This window comes from Micropterus salmoides, unplaced genomic scaffold (genome assembly GCF_014851395.1).
Source record: "Micropterus salmoides isolate LMB-PRFRI ecotype aquatic unplaced genomic scaffold, ASM1485139v1 Ms_hic_scaffold_2, whole genome shotgun sequence".
Lineage (NCBI taxonomy): Eukaryota > Metazoa > Chordata > Actinopteri > Centrarchiformes > Centrarchidae > Micropterus > Micropterus salmoides.
Window position 1 is genome coordinate 25,055,101 of NW_024041150.1, and position 23,206 is coordinate 25,078,306.

At 37.9% G+C, this 23,206-nt stretch overlaps 1 protein-coding gene and 1 long non-coding RNA gene across 2 annotated transcripts; one reads left to right on the forward strand and one right to left on the reverse strand.

The window, feature by feature from the left end:
- Nucleotides 1–14: 14 nt before the first annotated feature.
- On the forward strand, nucleotides 15–21,857 carry LOC119911874 (receptor-type tyrosine-protein phosphatase eta-like). The gene is made up of 15 exons (XM_038730855.1): nucleotides 15–243; nucleotides 1,414–1,502; nucleotides 3,357–3,906; nucleotides 5,338–5,586; nucleotides 5,730–5,987; nucleotides 6,343–6,466; nucleotides 10,357–10,496; nucleotides 10,627–10,881; nucleotides 12,175–12,432; nucleotides 15,670–15,793; nucleotides 16,416–16,555; nucleotides 16,686–16,940; nucleotides 17,602–17,865; nucleotides 20,435–20,532; nucleotides 21,226–21,857. The coding sequence occupies exons 1-15, from the start codon at nucleotides 198–200 to the stop codon at nucleotides 21,298–21,300; spliced, it is 2,925 nt and encodes a 974-aa protein (XP_038586783.1). The 5' UTR covers nucleotides 15–197; the 3' UTR covers nucleotides 21,301–21,857.
- Nucleotides 1,792–3,557, reverse strand: LOC119911876. The gene is made up of 2 exons (XR_005446059.1): nucleotides 3,422–3,557; nucleotides 1,792–2,525 (listed from the first exon to the last, which is right to left on the reverse strand). It is a non-coding gene; the product is annotated as an uncharacterized LOC119911876 (long non-coding RNA).
- Nucleotides 21,858–23,206: the final 1,349 nt, after the last annotated feature.

A 23,206-nucleotide genomic window follows, 5' to 3' on the forward strand; every position in this document is an offset into this window, starting at 1 on the left:
TCATACTCAGATCACTTCCTCTTTCAGCTCACAGGATGCATGTGTAGCCTGGTTGAGTAGTTTGTTATACTTAATTTCTGTTTACAGTATTTTCTTTGGTTTCTACTTTTTAATTTATATTTAAATTTTGCAGTAGCTGTCATCCAGTGAAATGTTAATGAAGATTCCCTGATTTTAGGATCCACAGAAATCTCAACATGGGAAACTCTCAAAAGGATAAAGTCTTTATTTTAATTTGTTTGGGTGAGTGCTGCTTTCTCAACGGTATTTATTTGTATCCTGTAGACTTATTATTTTAAAGTCACTGTAAAAGAGTTTAAGCTGCAGCTGATGAGTGTTATCGGGTTAATATGCCAAATATTTTTTTGGGGGGGGGGTTGATTGCTCAGCCTGTGAAGTGACAGAGTAGCGATATATTTCTGTCTAAAAACATTTCAATTTAAAGTGATCTCGAACAGAAAAGGAGCAAATTCCTGAAATGGAAGCCTCCACAGTTTGGCTTGATAAATGAACTGATAACATTTTCTGTTAATAGACTAATTGTTTCAGCACCAAAAGTGTTAAAGATTAAAAGGTATCCCTTAATAATTCATAAAAATATATATACTAATACGTAGGCCTGTGTGTGTGTATACATTGATCTGAAGTTTACTTGCAACTGTATCTAAACTATGACTGAAAACCTAAACTAGTGTCGTTCACTGAAGTTACTACTGTTGAGATATTTTCAGAATAATGCGGCGTGCTAATTTCACAATCTGAAACTAACAACTGGGTTGTATGTAGAGAATTGATTGGTTGATTGAAAGAAAATTTATCTGTAATTATTATACAATGCATTTTGATCGCTTTAGTCAATTTGCAAGCAAAAACACCACGCATTCTCTCATCCCACCACTCAAATGTAAGGATACGCTGTTTTATATCATAATGAATTTGGGTTTTGGTCAGTTGGTTGGGGAAAAAAAACAAGGAATTTAAAGATCACTGTGGGCTCTGAGAAATTATAATGGCACGTTTTCACCACTATTTTGTAGACTAAACAATCATGGCAATATTTGGCAGATTAATGAAAGTAACCAGAGTTAACTAGGAATGCACTGAGCTGACTTCAGTTACAATATCAATTCTGGTGCCTGAAATACAGGAACTTACTGATCTGATCATCAAAATCATTGCACCTCATTGTGTGGCCTTCATCTTTATGCAAGTGATCTTAGTTGAGGGACTTCTGTGGGACTAAAAACTAAGTCAGCTGTGATGTAATAAATGTAATTAAATGTTGTTAATTGTGGATTTGTCTTGTTTGGCTGATCTGCTAATTAAGGTCATTACCAGTACCAGATCATTACTTGAAACCTGTGTTGACAAACATTAGATATATTTTCCTCCTGTCTGTGTGTTTTGTCTCAGCTCTGATGTTGGTGTGCAGCACTGCAGAGCAAGAGTACTTCTTTCATTCAGAAAACCTCAGCTGGGCCGATGCCAGGAACCACTGCCAGGTACGACGTGACCTCAGTTTAAATGCACAAAAAGAGCTCCAGATTAACTTTTTCCACTGGTGCTCTCATCTGAAACGTTTAGGAGCACAAGCTCAAAATTTAGGAGCACCACTTAAATCGACATGCAATTCCCTGGTGCCCTAAGCAAAATTATGCAAAGGAGCCCTCCTACCTGACCCCTGAACCATTTTCCATTGCCACACAGTCGCACCCGACACCACAATGCTCCCTCCTTTATGACAGTTTGCTCCATCTATCGGTCTAAGAATATGTAGACCTCAACAGAATGTGGCATAAACAAACAATATTTATACATAGAATATTTTTGCAAGAATTGTAGGTAAAGTCAATATAAACCGAAATGAGACACTTGAGAAAAAATAAAATGTAGAAAATACAAATGACAATAAAATAACAAATTGAATATTTGAATGTTGTTGAATTCAACAAGAAAAGGTCTTTCAGAGATTTGTCGTTATATCAATCAGAAATTTACAAATTGATTCTCCTCCTGTCTGCTGATAGAATGCTGGAAATCACGAGTTGTATTTCAGTCATACAGTCTCATGCCTCAGAACATTTGTTTCTCTTAGGGTTGTTTCTCTTAACCCTTAGAAACTAACATTTGACCCATAATTCATATACAGCTGTCCAACTGCACAACTGTCCATTCATAGCTGCATCTATCGTGAGATAAATGATCTGCCTTTTTATGCTGAGTCACCCGACAATGACACTCAGCAACTGTTGGGAAAGGTACCTTGAACACTATCACACAAAGATAGCAGAATCAAAGGATCACCATATGTTCTCAGCTGAAGGACACGGTGCTCATACATGAAACAACAAGGTTTATAATAAGAGATTAGCAAACTATGAAATCATATAAAATAATAGAGTACAATACAATTAAATTACCATCACCAATACAAATTAAACATTATGTTCCTTATGTTCCTTGGTTTTTCTTTCCTGCTTCTTGAGTTGCCAGAAAATCATGTCCCTCAACAGCTTGTTGAACTGCTGAAAAACACATGAAGATAAAGAAAGCTGTTAATGGCACAACTTTGGGATTAGCACATTCATGTACTCAAAACAAATGTCAAGAAGCACTGTGTGTTCTGACACCTTTCTATCAGAACCAGCATCAACCTTTTCAGCAGTTTGACCTTCAGTTGCTCATCTGTTGGATCAGACCACACGTGCATCAATGAGCATCGGCCACAAAATTTGTCCGTTCTTTGGACCACTTTTGATGGGTACTGACCACTGCAGTCCGTTTTGGAGATGTTCTAGCTATCACAATTCTACCCTTGTCAAAGTTGCTCAGATCCTTCCGCTTGCCCATTTTTCCTGCTTCTAACACATCAACTTTAAGGAAAATATGTTCACCTAATTATATCCCAACAACTGACAGATGCCATGATAAAATAATCAGCGTTATTCACTTCACCTGTCAGTGGTCATAGTGTGCAGTCTGGAGCCCTGGGTTGTGACTTTTAATTAATAAGGCACATGTCTTTAAAGCAGCATTTAATGATACAACAGAGTTTGGATTTATTTATCAACAGCTGTTCATTTATTAACAATTTTGTTAAATAATCAGCCCTGACTGACAGACTTAGTGATATATTTTCTTAATAACTCTACATGCCATGGTCTGGTAATGACCACTGACAAAACATTAAGAGCATCTGGGGTTGAATTCTAATAACAATTTCCATTTTTTCATCCCAGCCTATACATTTTATAAATGTGCTTACATTGTTAAAGAAAACCATCTTAACATCACAGCTCGGACAAAAACCAGATCTACTGAAAAAGATTGACTGTAGCCTTTTCGCATACTTTCAGGCCTGTTACAAAGACCTGGTGACACTGACTCCTCAAAACATCCAAAGCGTCCACCGGAAACTCACCTCTGACTGCTGGGTCGGCCTCCGCAAAAACTTCTCCTCCACCACTAACTCCACCACCATGACTTGGCCTGGCTGGACCCGCTGGGCCAACGGGGATCCCCTCGTCTTCCAGAACTGGTATCCTGGCTGGCCTGTGTTGAAATCCTCCTTACCGAAAAGCTACTGCTGCAGCTGCTCCTGCACCTGCCCAGCGACGCCAACCCCTACCATGACCGGTTTCACAGAATTCACAAGCTCAAATATGACGAGCTTCACCAGCGTCACAGACCAAAGTTGGACAAATTCCAGTGGACTTAATGAAACCAACTCTGCGCCCATGACCACGGCGTTGCCAAGAGCAGCAGCATGTGATCGATCACCTATGCTGCCGGACATCCCTAATATTGATGAAAATTATATTGAAGACTCTTGTGTGGCCATGCTCAGCTTTGGGGCTTGGGTTGAAAAGAACTGCTCGGAGCTTCTGCCTTCTATATGTTATGAAGGTACGACTCATTTAAAGCCTCTTTGTGGTTGGTTGCCCCTGTGATTTCAGATCTCGCACAGTTGAAAAATAACTACTATATTTAAATATATATAGGACTTGTGCAGGGTTGTTGTAACGTTTTTTTTTTCTTCTGTGAATTGTACCCCGGACTAATGTATGTTGCAGTAAACGGTTTTGAGTTGCTCAGTAAATCTATCCCATCCCATTGTTTATTAAAAAAAATTCTTAATTATTATTAAATACTTCCCAGTAATTACTCCACAATTTCACCACACATAATAATAAGATCTTGTTTTGCAGATACAATTTTATTTATAACTAACTATTTTTGGTAATGATCAATGATGAGAAACTTTAAGATACACTAAAAATATACAGAATAAAATATATACAGCAGAGTACTAATAAAATGAGGGGCAAATCAAAAATATACACTATGGCAAACATATAAACAGGTTAATTGTAAGGCTCATTCTTGGTGAGATTTAAAGGACGTGACCCATTTTTCAAAATTATATTTTTAATTCAGCCGAGTGATTTATTTTCGTTATTTAATCTAGATAAAAATAAGATTTTTGTGTGTTAGTCTCTGTAATGTATAAATAAGATTTACATTAATATACTTGTTTTTATTGACAGGAAATGTTTGGTCCTCCATATGTAAAAAGATACAAACTCAAAACAGATGACGACATTCTAACTCACACCTACCCAAAAACCCTCCAAAAGCGACAGATTAAAACACACAAGGCAGCTTACTAGGGTTTGTGACAAAACAAAGCCTGAATACATCCATCCAGCATATTAATGAAGTTCCTGAGCAATGAGATTCTTTCAACAATAAAAAAAGGAAAAACACATGAAGACTACAAACCCTCAAAAGAAAAACAAATGATCTAGTGCAAAATCCATTCAGCATCACCATTTGAATAAATCTGGATAAATGCTCACAACTGAACTTGAAATGTTTAATATTGTACTTATTGATCAAAAACATTATATTGTTGAAGGAGCACTTTTACTTCTAAGGTTACAAAATGAATTTCAAAGACACTAGCAAGGACTAAAATTAACCTCAGTGTCTAACATAGCTTCATTAAAAGAATAAATAGTTTAGCTAACCCTAACATGTTTTCATCCTGCCTTAATACATGCATAAATGTTCTGTCTTTGCTTTTACATCTGGGACAATGGGGGGAATTATTTTGTGCGATCTTATGCATCCTTACTGGATTTGGCCTCACACTAATTTAAAAACGAGAGGATAACAAATATAGTAATTTATAGTCTAATTTGAACTCTGGTTTATTCTGATTTATACACCGCTTTTTTGCACCATTTTCCTTTTCAGTGCATTTTTTAAATCTCTCTGGATATCTTCTTTGCTAGTCAACAGTCTTCAGTCTTCACTTCTTATTTCCTACTACAGATATTTTCCATGGCCAAGTCAACGTGACCTATGTGACTAAAGAGAGCGCTAATCTCACATGGCTACCTGGACCTGGCAACATTAGCAGTTACCGTTTAGAGGTTAAAGGCGGCATACTGCCGACCTATAATCTGACAAATTTGACCTATGACCTTGTCAACCTGACAGCAGGCACCTACTACTCAGTCCGGGTATTCCCCGTTAAATGCGAGAGAGACCTCAACCCACAGGTGGTGTCCTTCTACACCGGTGAGTTTTCTTATTTTGTAACTGCTTTAAAATAATGTTTTAATAATGTTAGATGCATTTAAAACTGTTAGCGTCAACAAACAGATCCGCTGTGTTTACTCTATAGTTTCGTAACCCTGATTTTATCTCTCCTATTTTTTCAGTACCTAACAAAGTCGAAATCCTCAACGTCACAATGGTGACAGAAACCTCTGTCTCCCTGAGCTGGGACAAACCAGCTGGGGGAACGGTTTCCTATATTATTAATGTCCAGGGAGAGAAGAATCAGAACATTCAGACCAATCTAACAAGTTACACAGTCAACAGTTTGATACCTGGAAACCTTTACACATTCACTGTCACCTCAGAGGTTGAGGACAAGTCCCAACGGAGTGAAGGATTCAACATCACGAAATACACCAGTGAGTTTATATCACATAAAACCTTACTAACATAAAATAACTGTAATCACTGATGTAGCTCAGTAAGATGTGTGTTTCAACTTATTTAAACTTTATATATGTTTTTAAATGTTAGAGCATTTTAACAGGAAGTACACTGCGTGGTGGAGACCAGTGAAAGCACATCAAAAGCTTGTTCAGGTTTAAATGAGGAAGAAGTTTCCAGCTGGTCATTTCTTGCTCATATAATATGAAATTTAAATCAGCAAAGGCAAATTAGAGCCACATCTGACGCCTGTGAGATTGTAACTGGAGTCGTTGTCTGTAAACAGTGATGTTGCGTCTGTTTCATAGTTATCTTCTTTCTCTCTTTCAGAGCCCTCCAAAGTGTCCAACCTGCGGGTGTCTGATATTACCAACACCTCGCTGCTGCTTACATGGGCACCACCTATAGGAAACGCCACAAGTTACAAAGTGAAGGCTGTGAATGACAGTAATTAGTACGTATTTGTGGATAGATTTATATTGATAATTTATTTACTTATATAAATTCAGGTATATTTAAAGGGATGTCTGTCTTAAGCCGGGCTGGCTCTAAGTATGGCAATGTTTAGTGCTAATTAGCAAATGTAAGCATGCTAACAAGCTGAACTAAGATGATGAACATGGTAAGTATCATACCTCATCAGCAGGTTAGCATTGTCATTGTGAGCGTGTTAGCATGTTCATGTTAGCATTTAATTCAAATTGTCGATATCCCTAAGTGCAGCCTCGCAGAGCATCTAGCAAGGCTTGAGACACTTAGTCTTGTTCTTTTATGTTGCAACATATGGTCAATTATGTGAAAAACTGAAATTTTATTGTTACTCAGGAATATAGAAATACATCTGTAACACAGTTTAGCTTTATTCTAAAACACCACCAATGCAAAGAAACATTTTAGAATCTTTGAATTCACGTAAAGGTCTTAAAAAGCTGAAATCTTCATAGTCACTACAATATATTTAAAGAGGCTTTGTATTTAAAATGCTGAAATATATAATTTAGACACAATTTCCTTTTATCTAACTTTTAAATAATATTTTATTTATAAAATAATTTGCTCATTTGGCCCAGATGACTCTCAAGTACTGACACTTCCAACAACTAACCATGATCTAAACCCCTTATTTGGAGGTAAAACTGTGAAAGTTAACACACCTGAAATGTTGTAATCAATCCCTCATTACAAAGAAAAATGCCTTCTGGAGGTCAAATTTGAACCAGGGAGTCGTTATGTAAAGTGTGATGGATATTTTTACCTTTTGCTCTTCTTTTCCAAATAAGTCTCTCTAACCTGTTTTTTTTTTTAAGGAGATCTATTATGCTTTTCCAAATTTTATGACTTATCTACAATGTTACAATGTTGGATGTTCATGTTAAACATGGCCAAAGCTTCAAATGATGAGGTAAAAGTGTTTAAAAGAAATCCCTGTGAGCCAAAACCTCAGATTTCCTCCTGTTGTGAACGCTCTGTTTTCAACATCTTTTTCTACTAACGGCTCCGTTTGACGACACGCGGAGCTAGACGGAGACGGTATTCCATATATGGTCGTTTGCTCCGCACAGCTACGCTCAAGTGTGATTTATACTTCTGTGTCGAATCGACAGCGTAGCCTCTGCATAGCCTGACGTGCACCTTCTCAAAAATATAACTACACGTCGGGATGACGTGGACCGTAAGCACTGTGATTGATCAGCTGGGTAGCCTCGCAATGCCTCCGAGCCAACAGGAAGTGACCCGTGCTTTGAAGTAAATTTTATTAGCGGCCAAATCAGCGGCTGTAATAAGGTGGATGAATATATGTGAGCCTCACAACCCGAGCGAAATGACTCGTTTCACTATCAGACTGTGATCCATTCGGTCGATAACATTTGAAAAGACTACACCTGCACGTATATAATTGTACCCCCAGTGAAGTTAGTGGAGGGCAAAAACGATGCACACACCGACACACAAGCATAAATGCATGACTAGACTCAACGCGGAAGTATAAATCGCGCTTCAGTCTGTACCACTCAGCGGCAACAACAGCCTGGTAACATGCTTCAGGTCTTGGCCAATCAAAAGGCAGTGGGCTTTGAGAGGGGGGCCTTAAAGAGACAGGACGCTGAAATGAAGAGTCAGTATAAGATAGAAAATAATTTTTTTGAACTTTGAATCATGCAAAGCTGCCATGCAGGAGTCACAGAACAACAACATAGTAGTATAATAGGTCTACTTTAAAACCTGTTTCATCATCTGACTGCTCTCGTTTCTTCCGCATCTGACATTTGAATTGCAATGCGGCTGCATTAGAATAGGAATGATGTCCTAAATTATGCAAAAAAAGACTCAAGTTGTAATGTAAATATTTTCTTTTAATTTCTGGCAACTAGTCACTCTGGAGATGCACATTTTCTTCTGCTAACAGCAGTTTGACTAAAGTAATTGTTTCTCTTCCTAACAGTATGTTGTTTGATAATAGCACGGAGAAGCAAACAAATGTGACAGTAACAGGGCTGCCAGCAGGCACCAAGATAATCCTCAGTGTAGCAGCACTGGTCAATGACACTGAGGAAGGAAACACCGTGACCATCATCAGCTACACTGGTAACTCTGGGTTAAACAATGACTGCTAGTTGTTGAGCGGATGTTAAAATACATTATTTTGTTTGCTAGCTACTGCAGCCTATGAGCTAAAGGGCACATGTAGCTTTATATGATCAAAGCAGTCTCTGTAGTCGTTAAATAAATAATAAATTAAACAACAGTGTGTACGACGTGCACTGTTTTCATAATCCAGTTGTCATGCAGATTATCTTTAAATTACCAGCCTTGTTTTACATTTTAAAATATACACTGATAAATTAATACACAGACTAGTAATAAAGCAAACACTTTGCTTGTAACCCTGATTTTATCTCTCCTTTTTTTTCAGTACCTAACAAAGTCGAAATCCTCAACGTCACAATGGTGACAGAAACCTCTGTCTCCCTGAGCTGGGACAAACCAGCTGGGGGAACGGTTTCCTATATTATTAATGTCCAGGGAGAGAAGAATCAGAACATTCAGACCAATCTAACAAGTTACACAGTCAACAGTTTGATACCTGGAAACTTTACACATTCACTGTCACCTCAGAGGTTGAGGACAAGTCCCAACGGAGTGACGAATCCATCTATCCATCCATCCGTGTCAACCGACTATCTTGTGTACATGGTGGTGGGGGAGCCTGAGTGAAGGATTCAACATCACGAAATACACCAGTGAGTTTATATCACATAAAACCTTACTAACATAAAATAACTGTAATCACTGATATAGCTCAGTAAGATGTGTGTTTCAACTTATTTAAACTTTATATATGTTTTTAAATGTTAGAGCATTTTAACAGGAAGTACACTGCGTGGTGGAGACCAGTGAAAGCACATCAAAAGCTTGTTCAGGTTTAAATGAGGAAGAAGTTTCCAGCTGGTCATTTCTTGCTCATATAATATGAAATTTAAATCAGCAAAGGCAAATTAGAGCCACATCTGACGCCTGTGAGATTGTAACTGGAGTCGTTGTCTGTAAACAGTGATGTTGCGTCTGTTTCATAGTTATCTTCTTTCTCTCTTTCAGAGCCCTCCAAAGTGTCCAACCTGCAGGTGTCTGATATTACCAACACCTCGCTGCTGCTTACATGGGCACCACCTATAGGAAACGCCACAAGTTACAAAGTGAAGGCTGTGAATGACAGTAATTAGTACGTATTTGTCGCTGTCCCTAAGTGCGGGCACAGACTGTCCAGGTGGTAAACATGTGAATTTGACGGCCAATTTGTCTTCTTTCTGCCTTAATGTCTGACTTCCGCAGGCCTCAAAATTTGGCTCCTGTTTTTGTAGTTTGGGCATCTGTTTTGATGATCTTGCTGAGATTTGGGAACACAACAACACTGCTGCAACAAAATCCTAAAGAGTGAGAAACACAAGTAGTCAGACATATTGTAAATAAGTATTTAACCATCATCCAAACCCCTTTACTTGAAGGTAAAACTGAAAGTTAGTGCACCTAAAATGTTGCAAAGAAAAATTCCTTTAGTAGTTTAAAGTTGAACCAGGGAGTCGTTATGTAAAGTGTGATGGATATTTTTACCTTTTGCTCTTCTTTTCCAAATAAGTCTCTCTAACCTGGGGTTTGTTTAAAACCTGTATCATCACCTGACTGCTCATGTTTCTCATTAGAATAGGAATGATGTCCCAAACTACGCAAACTCAAGTTGTAATGTAAACATTTTCTTTTAATTTCTGGCAACTAGTCACTCTGGAGATGCACAGTTTCTTCTGCCAGCAGCAGTTTGACTAAAGTAATTGTTTCTCTTCCTAACAGTATGTTTGATAATTGCACGGTGAAGCAAACAAATGTGAATGTAACAAACCTGCCAGCGGGCACCAAGATAACCCTCAGTGTGGCAGCAATGGTCAATGACACGGAGGAAGGAGACTATGTGACCACCGTCAACTACACTGGTAACTCTGGGTGTAGTCGTCGACTGCTAGATGTTGATCAGTAGAAAAATCCATGATTCATGTAAACAGAACAGAAACTATGTCCTGCTGTGTTTAATGTCATCAATCTGATTTTGTGATTCCTACATAGCTCCTAATCCAATTTCAAACCTGAATTTGGTCCCAACAAATGTCTCCCTCAATGCCAACTGGGACCCTCCTGTGGGTAATTATTCATCGTTCAAGATTGTGCTCCAGCTGGATGGCCAAACTCTTAATACAAAAAACAGCGAAACACCTCGGATGTACTTTGACAACCTGACGGCTGCAGTCAAATACACAGTCACTGTCTACAGCGTTGGTGGAAATCTCAGCAGCACCCCAGTGACTCTCTCCAAGTTCACCTGTGAGTCACTTTGCCCCTGTTGTATTTTCCCTGTTTGTGTGTTATTATAATCCCTATGTGGTTGATTTGGCGACACGTGTGGTAACAGCAAGTGTGTTTTAATACTAGAGCAAACGCTCCTTAAGCAGCTACTTTGTTAGAAATACAACAGGAGATCAGCTGGTGCGTCCGCTTACAGTGCAGCCAAACAAACTCATGTTGTTTTGATAATCAGGTCTCACAGTAATCAGTCTTTTTCCATCATACCAGGAGCAAATCATCTAACAGCTCACTGTGCCGCTGCTTCTTGTTCTGTTACGTTCAGCAATATTTAAAAATATGTTGTCTTGTGTTTTGCCAGTTCTACACTTTTAATGTGAAGGAGTAGGAAATGTTCGGTTAGCATTAGTAAGAGAATAAATAAATAAATAATTTATAAATTAGGGATTTCACATACATTTTTTGGTAGATTAATATTAAATAAAAATTATTTACTCTATAATTTTGTTTGCTAGATGCTGCGACCTACGAGCTAAAGGTCAAGTGTGGATTTATGATATAGAATTAGGCAGTTTGATTAGATAAATGTAGATGCCTCTGAGTTTAGGATGAGTAATAAAAAATAATTTAAAGTTTTAAAAGAGAAGTATGTGAACATAAAAACACTCAAATGTTTTTTTAAAAGTATTTGTCAATTGGCATGCTGACAATTAACAAAGGGAAATTTATTTAGTAGCTAGAAGTGAAGAGCAATTTGTCCATTTTGGACATTTTCCATTAGGGGTGTACTCACTTTTGCCAGCGGTTTAGACATTAACGGCTGTGTGATGTATTATTTTGAGGGGACAGCAAATTTACAGCTATACAAGCTCCACACTCACTACTTTACATTGTAGCAAAGTGTCATTTCTGCAGTGTTGTCACATGAAAAGAGATAAACAACTATTTACAAAAATGTGGGGGTTGTACTCACTTTTGGGAGATACTGTACATCATTGTTATCCAGATGTCATGTATCAAACCTTGTTTATTTTCTGCTGTAAGAGGACACTGATCTCCACTATTTATGGTAAACAAGAAAGAGAAAACAGGAAGAAAATGGAAAAAAGTTGTCTCTCTGGTTAAGTTAAATAATAAATTAAACAACAGTGTGTACGATGTGCACTGTTTTCATAATCCAGTTGTCATGCAGATTATTTTAAATTACCAGCCTTGTTTTACATTTTAAAATATACACTGATAAATTAATACACAGATTAGTAATGTAGCAAATACTTTGCTTGTAACCCTGATTTTATCTCTCCTTTTTTTCAGTACCTAACAAAGTTGAAATCCTCAACGTCACAATGGTGACAGAAACCTCTGTCTCCCTGAGCTGGGACAAACCAGCTGGGGGAACGGTTTCCTATATTATTAATGTCCAGGGAGAGAAGAATCAGAACATTCAGACCAATCTAACAAGTTACACAGTCAACAGTTTGATACCTGGAAACCTTTACACATTCACTGTCACCTCAGAGGTTGAGGACAAGTCCCAACGGAGCGAAGGATTCAACATCATGAAATACACCAGTGAGTTTATATCACATAAAACCTTACTAACATAAAATAACTGTAATCACTGATGTAGCTCAGTAAGATGTGTGTTTCAACTTATTTAAAGGGGTCATATTATGCTGTTTGCCTTTTTCCCTCTCCTTTATTGAGTTATATATCTTTATTGTGCATTTAATAGGTTTGCAAAGTGAAAAAGCCAAAGTCCACCTCAAAGGGAGTTCCCATCTCCCACAGAAAACTTGCTCTGAACTGCCTGAAAACAGCTCGTTTTAGTCCAGCCTTTTCTTCCACTTTCTTGTCACATCACAGCGAAACAGGCGTCATAATGCTCGCCCAGCAGCTAGTCAGACATGCCCTTAAAAACACCAGTGGAAAAACACACTGAGCTGCAGCACACAGTGAAAAGACGTCCGCCTGCTGCCTCTCACCTCCCTTCCAAACACAAGCTACCCTCCAGGCAGTCAATGGACACAAAGTTGTTACTGTGATGTAGAGCTCAGAGCTCAGTTATAAATTTATGGATGAAAGATACGTTTGTTACAGATAAATAGCTCACCACTCTGAAACTCTTGCTCCAGTCAATGTTGCTAAGCTGGTAAGGGAAACATATCCAGCAGAACCTAAGTCTGTTTACCAGCTTCTCACAGCCCACCCTACTCTGCTTCTGATTGGCTTGTAGTTCTTAACTAGGATCTGCATGTGCAACTCCCAACAAAGATCATGTAGAGGCAAGATGTTTCACTCCATAGCTAATAAAACCAAAAACAAAGCCTTCAACACAGGGTGAAAAGAGGAGCTGCATACGGAAGCGCATTGCATTCACCAAAGAAAAAAAAATAGGAAGCCTTATCTCATAATTACGAGATCAGGATGTCGTAATTATGAGAAAAGATCTCGTTATTATGAGAAAAGATCTCGTAATTAGGGATGACTGGAAAGGTGCCATTTATTACTGAGTTCAGTAAAGTTGGAAACAGATTCACAGATTTGAGCTTCCGGGATCAATAACTCGTAAGCAAAACGTGTTTAAAACACAAACGACGCCTCTTTATTATCGTAGTTAAGTAGACAACGAGCTACAAGTACATTTTCACATAAATGAGTCTTCCTAGGAGCAGAACAAATGACATTGGTCTCTACGTGCAGCCGGCTGTGAGAGGAGTGCGCAGGGACCGTCTACAAAGTGCAACACCGAAAACACATTCTGCAGAGATATTCAATAACTTCACACTTACACAATATAGTGCCCCCAAAATCACCTTACACATTAATGATATACTGCTGGTTATACTACAACACTTGCTGTTGTCTGTAAACAGTGATGTTGCGTCTGTTTCATAGTTATCTTCTTTCTCTCTTTCAGAGCCCTCCAAAGTGTCCAACCTGCGGGTGTCTAATATTACCACCACCTCGCTACAGCTTACATGGGCACCACCTATAGGAAACGCCACAAGTTACAAGTGAAGGCTGTGAATGACAGTAATCAGTACGTATTGTGGATAGATTTATATTGATAATAATTTATTTACTTATATAAATTCAGGTATATTTAAAGGGATGTCTGTCTTAAGCCGGGCTGGCTCTAAGTATGGCAATGTTTAGTGCTAATTAGCAAATGTAAGCATGCTAACAAGCTGAACTAAGATGATGAACATCGTTAGCATCATACCTGTTAAACATCAGCAGGTTAGCAATGTAAAAATTTTCTTTTAATTTCTGGCAACTAGTCACTCTGGAGATGCACATTTTCTTCTGCCAGCAGCAGTTTGACTAAAGTAATTGTTTCTCTTACTAACAGTATGTTTGATAATTGCACGGAGAAGCAAACAAATGTGACAGTAACAAACCTGCCAGCGGGCACCAAGATAACCCTCAGTGTGGCAGCACTGGTCAATGACACGGAGGAAGGAGACTATGTGACCACCGTCAACTACACTGGTAACTCTGGGTTAAACAATGACTACTAGTTGTTGAGTAGATGTTAAAAATATATAATTTTGTTTGCTAGCTACTGCAGCCTATGAGCTAAAGGGCACATGTAGTTTTATATGATGAGAAGGATTAGTTAGTTTTATTAGATAATGTAGATACCACTGAGCTCAGAATGAGTCATCAAAAATAACTTAATGTTTTACAAGAGAAAAGAGAAGTATGTGAACATACTCAAAAATATTTTTTATTACATATATTTGACAAATCGAAATATAGACAATTGACAAAAGGAAACTTATTTAGTGGTGTAGTAGTGTAATATTCACTTTTTACACATTTTCAACAAGACATATACAGACCAACATGAATTATATCATCCATGATTTTTATCCAGATTTCATGGATACAAAACAATTTTTTTCCTTCTGTAAGAGGACACTGATCTCCATTTTCATAATTTTATGGTAAATAAGGAAAACAGGAAGAAAATGGAAAAAAGTTGTCTCTCTGGTTAAGTTAAATAATAAATTAAACAACAGTGTGTACGATGTGCACTGTTTTCATAATCCAGTTGTCATGCAGATTATTTTTAAATTACCAGCCTTGTTTTACATTTTAAAATATACACTGATAAATTAATACACAGACTAGTAATAAAGCAAACACTTTGCTTGTAACCCTGATTTTATCTCTCCTTTTTTTTCAGTACCTAACAAAGTCGAAATCCTCAACGTCAAAATGGTGACAGAAACCTCTGTCTCCCTGAGCTGGGACAAACCAGATGGGGGAACGGTTTCCTATATTATTAATGTCCAGGGAGAGAAGAATCAGAACATTCAGACCAATCTAACAAGTTACACAGTCAACAGTTTGATACCTGGAAACTTTTTACACATTCACTGTCACCTCAGAGGTTGAGGACAAGTCCCAACGGAGTGAAGGATTCAACATCATGAAATACACCAGTGAGTTTATATCACATAAAACCTTACTAACATAAAATAACTGTAATCACTGATGTAGCTCAGTAAGATGTGTGTTTCAACTTATTTAAACTTTATATATGTTTTTAAATGTTAGAGCATTTTAACAGGAAGTACACTGCGTGGTGGAGACCAGTGAAAGCACATCAAAAGCTTGTTCAGGTTTAAATGAGGAAGAAGTTTCCAGCTGGTCATTTCTTGCTCATATAATATGAAATTTAAATCAGCAAAGGCAAATTAGAGCCACATCTGACGCCTGTGAGATTGTAACTGGAGTCGTTGTCTGTAAACAGTGATGTTGCGTCTGTTTCATAGTTATCTTCTTTCTCTCTTTCAGAGCCCTCCAAAGTGTCCAACCTGCAGGTGTCTGATATTACCAACAACTCGCTACAGCTTACATGGGCACCACCTATAGGAAACGCCACAAGTTACAAAGTGAAGGCTGTGAATGACAGTAATTAGTACGTATTTGTCGCTGTCCCTAAGTGCGGGCACAGACTGTCCAGGTGGTAAACGTGTGAATTTGACGGCCAATTTGTCTTCTTTCTGCCTTAATGTCTGACTTCCGCAGGCCTCAAAATTTGGCTCCTGTTTTTGTAGTTTGGGCATCTGTTTTGATGATCTTGCTGAGATTTGGGAACACAACAACACTGCTGCAACAAAATCCTAAAGAGTGAGAAACACAAGTAGTCAGACATATTGTAAATAAGTATTTAACCATCATCCAAACCCCTTTACTTGAAGGTAAAACTGAAAGTTAAACCACCTAAAATTTGCAAAGAAAAATTCCTTTAGTAGTTTAAAGTTGAACCAGGGAGTCGTTATGTAAAGTGTGATGGATATTTTTACCTTTTGCTCTTCTTTTCCAAATAAGTCTCTCTAACCTGGGGTTTGTTTAAAACCTGTATCATCACCTGACTGCTCATGTTTCTCATTAGAATAGGAATGATGTCCCAAACTACGCAAACTCAAGTTGTAATGTAAACATTTTCTTTTAATTTCTGGCAACTAGTCACTCTGGAGATGCACAGTTTCTTCTGCCAGCAGCAGTTTGACTAAAGTAATTGTTTCTCTTCCTAACAGTATGTTTGATAATTGCACGGTGAAGCAAACAAATGTGAATGTAACAAACCTGCCAGCGGGCACCAAGATAACCCTCAGTGTGGCAGCAATGGTCAATGACACGGAGGAAGGAGACTATGTGACCACCGTCAACCACACTGGTAACTCTGGGTGTAGTCGTCGACTGCTAGATGTTGATCAGTAGAAAAATCCATGATTCATGTAAACAGAACAGAAACTATGTCCTGCTGTGTTTAATGTCATCAATCTGATTTTGTGATTCCTACATAGCTCCTAATCCAATTTCAAACCTGAATTTGGTCCCAACAAATGTCTCCCTCAATGCCAACTGGGACCCTCCTGTGGGTAATTATTCATCGTTCAAGATTGTGCTCCAGCTGGATGGCCAAACTCTTAATACAACAACCAGCGAAACACCTCGGATGTACTTTCACAACCTGACGGCTGCAGCCAAATACACAGTCACTGTCTACAGCGTTGGTGGAAATCTCAGCAGCACCCCAGTGACTCTCTCCAAGTTCACCTGTGAGTCACTTTGCCCCTGTTGTATTTTCCCTGTTTGTGTGTAATTATAATCCCGATGTGGTTGATTTGGTAACACATGTGGTAACAGCAAGTGTGTTTTAATACTAGAGCAAACGCTCCTTAAGCAGCTACTTTGTCAGAAATACAACAGGAGATCAGCTGGTGCGTCTGCTTACAGTGCAGCCAAACAAACTCATGTTGTTTTGATAATCAGGTCGGACAGTAATCAGTCTTTTTCCATCATACCAGGAGCAAATCATCTAACAGCTCACTGTGCCGCTGCTTCTTGTTCTGTTACGTTCAGCAATATTTAAAAATATGTTGTCTTGTGTTTTGCCAGTTGAACACTTTTAATGTGAAGGAGTAGGAAATGTTCGGTTAGCATTAGTAACAGTAAACAGTGAGGCTGATGTCAGTGAGATAAAGAATACCATTGGAATAAGTGCTGCATAGTTTACTGTGAAACCATCGTTCATGTAAAGCCAATTTGAACCCTGCAGGGGATTGCAGACTCTACCACTAACTATGAAAACTACCATATAGAAAGTTTATCACAAAGTTTAAGTACTCTGAAGGCAGCTGAAAAATGCCGACCAAAAAAGACTGAAAGATACTCTGATGAATCACCGCCTCATTTTCTCTCTCTTCACTTTTATTTCAGTGCCATCGCCACCTACTGATATCACAGCCACTTCCAGCAATAAAAGCATCACATTCAGTTGGAAAGCTCCTGTCAACTCACATACAGTCAACTACAGTGTCACAATCGACTCCAGCTTCTGGGTCTCCACCGAGTCTCATCTTTTGAATGACCAAACCAGCTACACATTTAGTAACTTGAAGTCAGGGACCAAGTACAACTTTACAGTGAAATCAGTGGCCCATGACTTGTCAAGTGATCCAACAAGTGCGTCATATTCTACAGGTGAGACTCTCAGACCTAAAAGACTCTGCTTTCAAACTGTAACAGTAACAAACTGTGCATACTTTACTTTGCTGTCACATTTTTCTAAGAATACCATACGTTGCTAGGGGGTTTCTGTTTTTACTTTCAGGCAGCTGTCAGTTTCACTTGAAACTGGCAAAGAAAAAAATGAGAAAAAATACTTTGGTGCATTTAAGAAAACTCCCAACGTGTGAGGTTTGAGAGGAGGTACTTCAAAAGCATGGTGTTCACAAGTTGTGTGAAGGTTGCAGTTTGGCAGCAAACTCTTAAATCTGCGAGCTTATGGAGCTTCCTTTAATGCAGCAAACATTTATAAGAGGAGCACCTGCTTGCAACAATATTGTACATTGACTGTTTTTGAACAGAAACACACAACACAGATCTGAGATCCATTAAACTTGGTTATTTAGGAACGTGACCATGGTAATGGAGTGAGTGAGACATTTAAAAAAAACCAACCTCAAACATACTGTCTCTTTAGCGTTTCTCTACTGTCATTTCTACTTCTCAGTTGACATTTACACGCCAATACTGATCTATCTGTGGCAAGTCAAGTATTTTTGTATCACAGCAACAAGATTAACATGCTTCTGTTTTAATTTCTTTTTACTTTCTATATTATACACCATAACACACACAGTATGCTGCTTATTTAGATGGATTTAATAGTTATTATCTTTTGAATTCATGTTAAAATCATAAATCTACTATAAACTAGAGTGTTGCAGATCTTGGAAGAAACTATTTTTCACTTCTCTCACAAGGCAGTAACTCTAGCTTTTGTGTATGTACAGTATGTAGTAGTAGATGTGGTTGCGGGCTGCTAGGAGACGCCCTACATCTATAAACTACAAGTGACTCTATGCTGCTGGAGACGGTTCAGTCTTTTCTGTAGAGGTTCTGTCAGCATCATTAGAAAACAGCAGCTACTGTAGGAAGTTCACTGTCTCAAGTGTAAATTTTAACAACTTAAATTTAAAAAAATTAGTTAATCCATCCTTTTTCTGCCACTTATCTGTATCCAAGTTGAGTTAATTGATTAATCATATCACTAAGATTTAATGTTGTACAGTGGTGTGAGGAAAGTGTTTGCCTCCTTCCTGATTTCTTATTTTGTTTACATGTTTGTCACAATGAAATGTTTCAGATCATCAAACAAATTCAAATAGTAGACAAAGATAACACAAGTAAATATAAAATGCAGTTTTTAAATTAAGGTTTTTATTATTAAGGGGGGGGGAGGGGGGGTCCAAACCTACATGGCCCTGTGTGAAAAAGTGATTGCCCCCCCGTTAAAACATAAATGAACTGTGGTTTATCTTTGGAAAGCTGAGTTCAATTTCTCTTGCCACACCCAGGCCTGATTACTGCCACACCTGTTCTCAAACAAGAAATCACTTATAGGACCTGCCTGACAAAGTGAAGTTGACCAAAATATTCTCAAAAGTTAGATGACATGCTGTAAGAAATTCAGGAACATATGAGAAACAGAGTAATTGAGATTTATCAGTTTGGAAAAGGTTGTAAAGCCATTTTTAAAGCTTTGGGAGTCCAGAGAACCACAGTGAGAGCCATTATGCACAAATGGTGAAAACATGGATGAGTGGTGAACTTTCCCAGGAGTGGCCGGCTGACCAAAATTAGCCCAAGAGCGCAGCGACGACTCATCCAAGAGGTCACAGCAGCTGTTTTGCTGCTTCAGGACCTGGAAGACTTGCTGTGGTAAATGGAACCATGAATTCTGCTGTCTACCAAAAAATCCTGAAGGGGAGTGTCCGGCCATCTGTTTGTGACGTCAAGCTGAAGTGCACCTGGATTCTGCAGCAGGACAATGATCCAGAACACACCAGCAAGTCCACCTCTGAATGGCTTAAGAAAAGCAAAATGAAGACTATAGAGTGGCCTGGTCAAAGTCCTGACCTGAATCTGATTGAGATGTTGAGGCATGACCTTTAAAAAAGCAGTTAAGGCTCAAACCCTCCAACGTGGCTGAATTAAAACAATTCGGCAAAGATGAGGAGGGGGCCACAATTCCTCCAAAGTGCTGTAAAAGTTACCTTAAACACTTGATTGCGATTGTTGCTGCTCAGGGTGGCCCGACCAGTTATAAGGTTTAGGGGGCCATCGCTTATTCACACAGGGCCATGCAGGTTTGGATCCCCTTTTCACACATTCTCAGTCTGTTTGAGTTTGACAGTTTCACACCAGCACAAATGAACCAAATCAAACTGCGCAGAGAAATACAAGATTAGGCATAAAATCACCCTAACAAATATATCTAGAAATGCATGTTAAGTTTTTAAGCAGTAATGTCAACGACATTTGTAGTGGAAAAATGCCAAATAAATTAAAGGAAATTATTTGGACATCCATACTGTGTGTGTATAACTGGTCATTTAGGTGACAAAACAAACTGAGAATTATTTGCTAGCAGTGTCTGAAGACAGTGGACATTATTTATTTGTCCACATGAAGATTTTACAGCATGAATGAGAGTGTGCTTCCTTGTTCTAGCTTCCTCTTTACACACTCTCTGTTTGTTCCCCAGTTCCAGTGAGTAAGACAGTCAGTCTGTCTATGTTGTGCTCCTCAGCAGAACGTCTCTACTGTGATAAAAGCACCACAAGGGAAATGGTTTTTCAACAGGTATGTGTGTCACCACATGGACAAAAACAAATACAGGGTTTGGGAGCAAAAGGTGATATTTTTATTCTACGAAATACACTAGAAATAATTTGGAGATGTTCAGTAATTCTTTGAACATTTGTATGTGTGGTAGGTATAGAATAGAACAGTCTCATAAGTGTTGGCAAATAAATGTAGAAAAACGTAACTCTTAAAACAATGCACAATGAGTGATTTGTATCTGTATATCAATCAACTTAGTATTTTTCAATGGTAATATATTTATAAATCTCCACCTATTTGTGTGGATTGTTTTGAGACTCTTCTGCCGTGTTGTTTCACACAAAATCCCCAAATTGTGAAAATATCGCATTACTTGTGTCTGTAAAACACAGTGCACAAGTGTTTGAGATTTGTATCCGTAGATCTGGATCTGTCCCAGAGTGATTTGTATATAAAAATCATTTGTACATCACAAATGATGATACAGGTTGTAAATTAAGAGGCACAAATCCAGATTTACAGATACAAATCACTCTACATGTATGTGTGCATTTTGCATGTTACAGATCTTGACATTTGTTTGTGAATACATGTGAGACTGTTCTAATCCCATAGTTAAGGAATGGCTCAGTTTTATGTTTTAAATATAAAGTTGGTACAAAGCTGTATGTCCATTAACAGTTTTCTTTATTTGCATGTGTTGTGTTGCAGCTGAAAAAACATTTCACCACCAACTGGGGGGACAGGATTGTCTGGCATCTCGAGCAGCAGAAAAGTGAAAACTAAGACATTTAATGTTTTCTTTTTCAATTAGTTACTTAGTGTATTGGTAGAGGTACTTTACACTAATGATTTCTAGCTTGTGTTCTTTTTTTGGAAATGTGTTCATGTTAAAAGCTTTTGTTATATGCTGCAACCTACTTCTGTCCAGGAAATCAAATATTAAGCTGCTGTGTGTGATATTAAGTCAGAAGAATTGAGAGGAATTTTATCTTGTGATTTTTAAAACGGTACAATTCTTAAAATGTATTGTATTCAGAATTTAAATTAACCCAAATGTTTTTTGGTGTTGTACAGCTCACTCAAAGATGGAAGTCGCGATAAAAATAGTTAGTGTGGTAAAAAGAATCCTATGTAAATCAAAATTATAAGAAAGAATAATAATAAACACATGTTCACAAACTTACAAGATAGAAGTCAAATTAGCTTAACGTAATAATTTTAGTTTGAATCATGTTTTACTTTTAATCCTTTTTTTCTGGTGGAAGTGGGTCATCCAAATGTCTGTTAATAAATAAAAAGATCTTGTTTCTGTGTTCAGTAAAGTTTTCCAGCTGACTACACATCACGGTGACCTTTTTTAAAGCCTCCATTGAACAGAAGATTCAATACTGTTACACTAATACTGATGTTTGTGAAAGGTGGACTGAGAATTACTGCTTCCTCCAAGGACTGTGGTTAAATAATAGTAGTGCATAAGGTATTAAGTATTTTGGTGACTGGATGATGCACTCTCCCACACAGAGCTGCCTCTACGCCTGTATGCCTGAAGGACCAACTGTATCAAAATCTTACATCTGCAACCAAATTAGTTTGAAAGAAAATGCGGCAATAATTCGAATTACACATGTAGTACTATTTTGAGCTTCCATGCTGAAGAGAACTGACGTAATATGAGGAAGAGGTGGGCTGGTCGCAGTTTTTTCAGTTAAATGCTGAAAGGTGTAAATAACAAACTTGTGAAACGAAGTAAAACAACAAAGAGCATCAAAGATGGATTTGAGAAACCAAGAGGAAGAGGTTGAGAGGGAAACACCTGCAGGTTAGTTACAAAGAGCATCTCCTTTAAACTACACTTTTGTGTAATTTTATTTTATATAACCAAAGAGAGAACTTTAAAAATACACTTTATTGATGACTCTTATACTGGTTAACTTGCCAACTGATGTTGCAGTTACAACAATACAGTTTCTTCTGATTTCAAAGTCCCAAGTTTACTTTCACTGTTTTATCTTGAAGAGCCAAAAGGTGAAAAAATCATAAAATACTTTAAAATGAATATGTGGATTAATCATTGGTAAACATTTTCCCTGATTCTCCACATTTAGAGGATTTGAATCTATATTAACCCGAAGAATGTGACATGCTGTTGAAAAGTATCTCAATAAGTGATGCAATGGCGTTCTTGATTGTTTTTGCGTTGATGCAGGATGCTGTCCAACGTGTCAGCTTACAGCTCATATTGCCGTTGCTATGGCAACCACAATCCTGGTCTTCTTTTGTGTTTGTTATTATTTGGTATCTATAAATATAAGATAATACATTTGATAGATTTTACTTTATTTTACACAGTTTTCGGTTTCAGTGGGATCAAAGATTCTGCAAAGATGGTAACTTTGTGAAGTTGAAGATTTAGTTCACATTGACTCAATCACAGATGTAGATTTAACTGCAAGAGCTCTGTCTGGTAAAAGTCCAACACATCAAAAAAGTAATTAAAACAAAAACTTAAACCTGCTGCTTTGATAGCCACAGCTTTCTATAAGCTTTTTGTGATCTTTAATTAAAACCTTTATCAACTTGATTTTGAACATTGACGTCAAATGACAAATTTGCCTTAAAGGGCTTTTCAAACTATACAACAAAAAAACACTTTTGGGGCGAAGAAGTGTACCAATTGAAATCTATGCAT

Bases quoted from the DNA above. Each gene is read 5' to 3' on its own strand.
- LOC119911874 (XM_038730855.1), top strand. From the start codon at position 198: ATGGGAAACTCTCAAAAGGATAAAGTCTTTATTTTAATTTGTTTGG. The intron at 5,587-5,729 runs GTGAGTTTTCTT...CTATTTTTTCAG, and splicing joins GGTGGTGTCCTTCTACACCG to TACCTAACAAAGTCGAAATC. The intron at 15,794-16,415 runs GTACGTATTTGT...TCTTCCTAACAG, and splicing joins GCTGTGAATGACAGTAATTA to TATGTTTGATAATTGCACGG.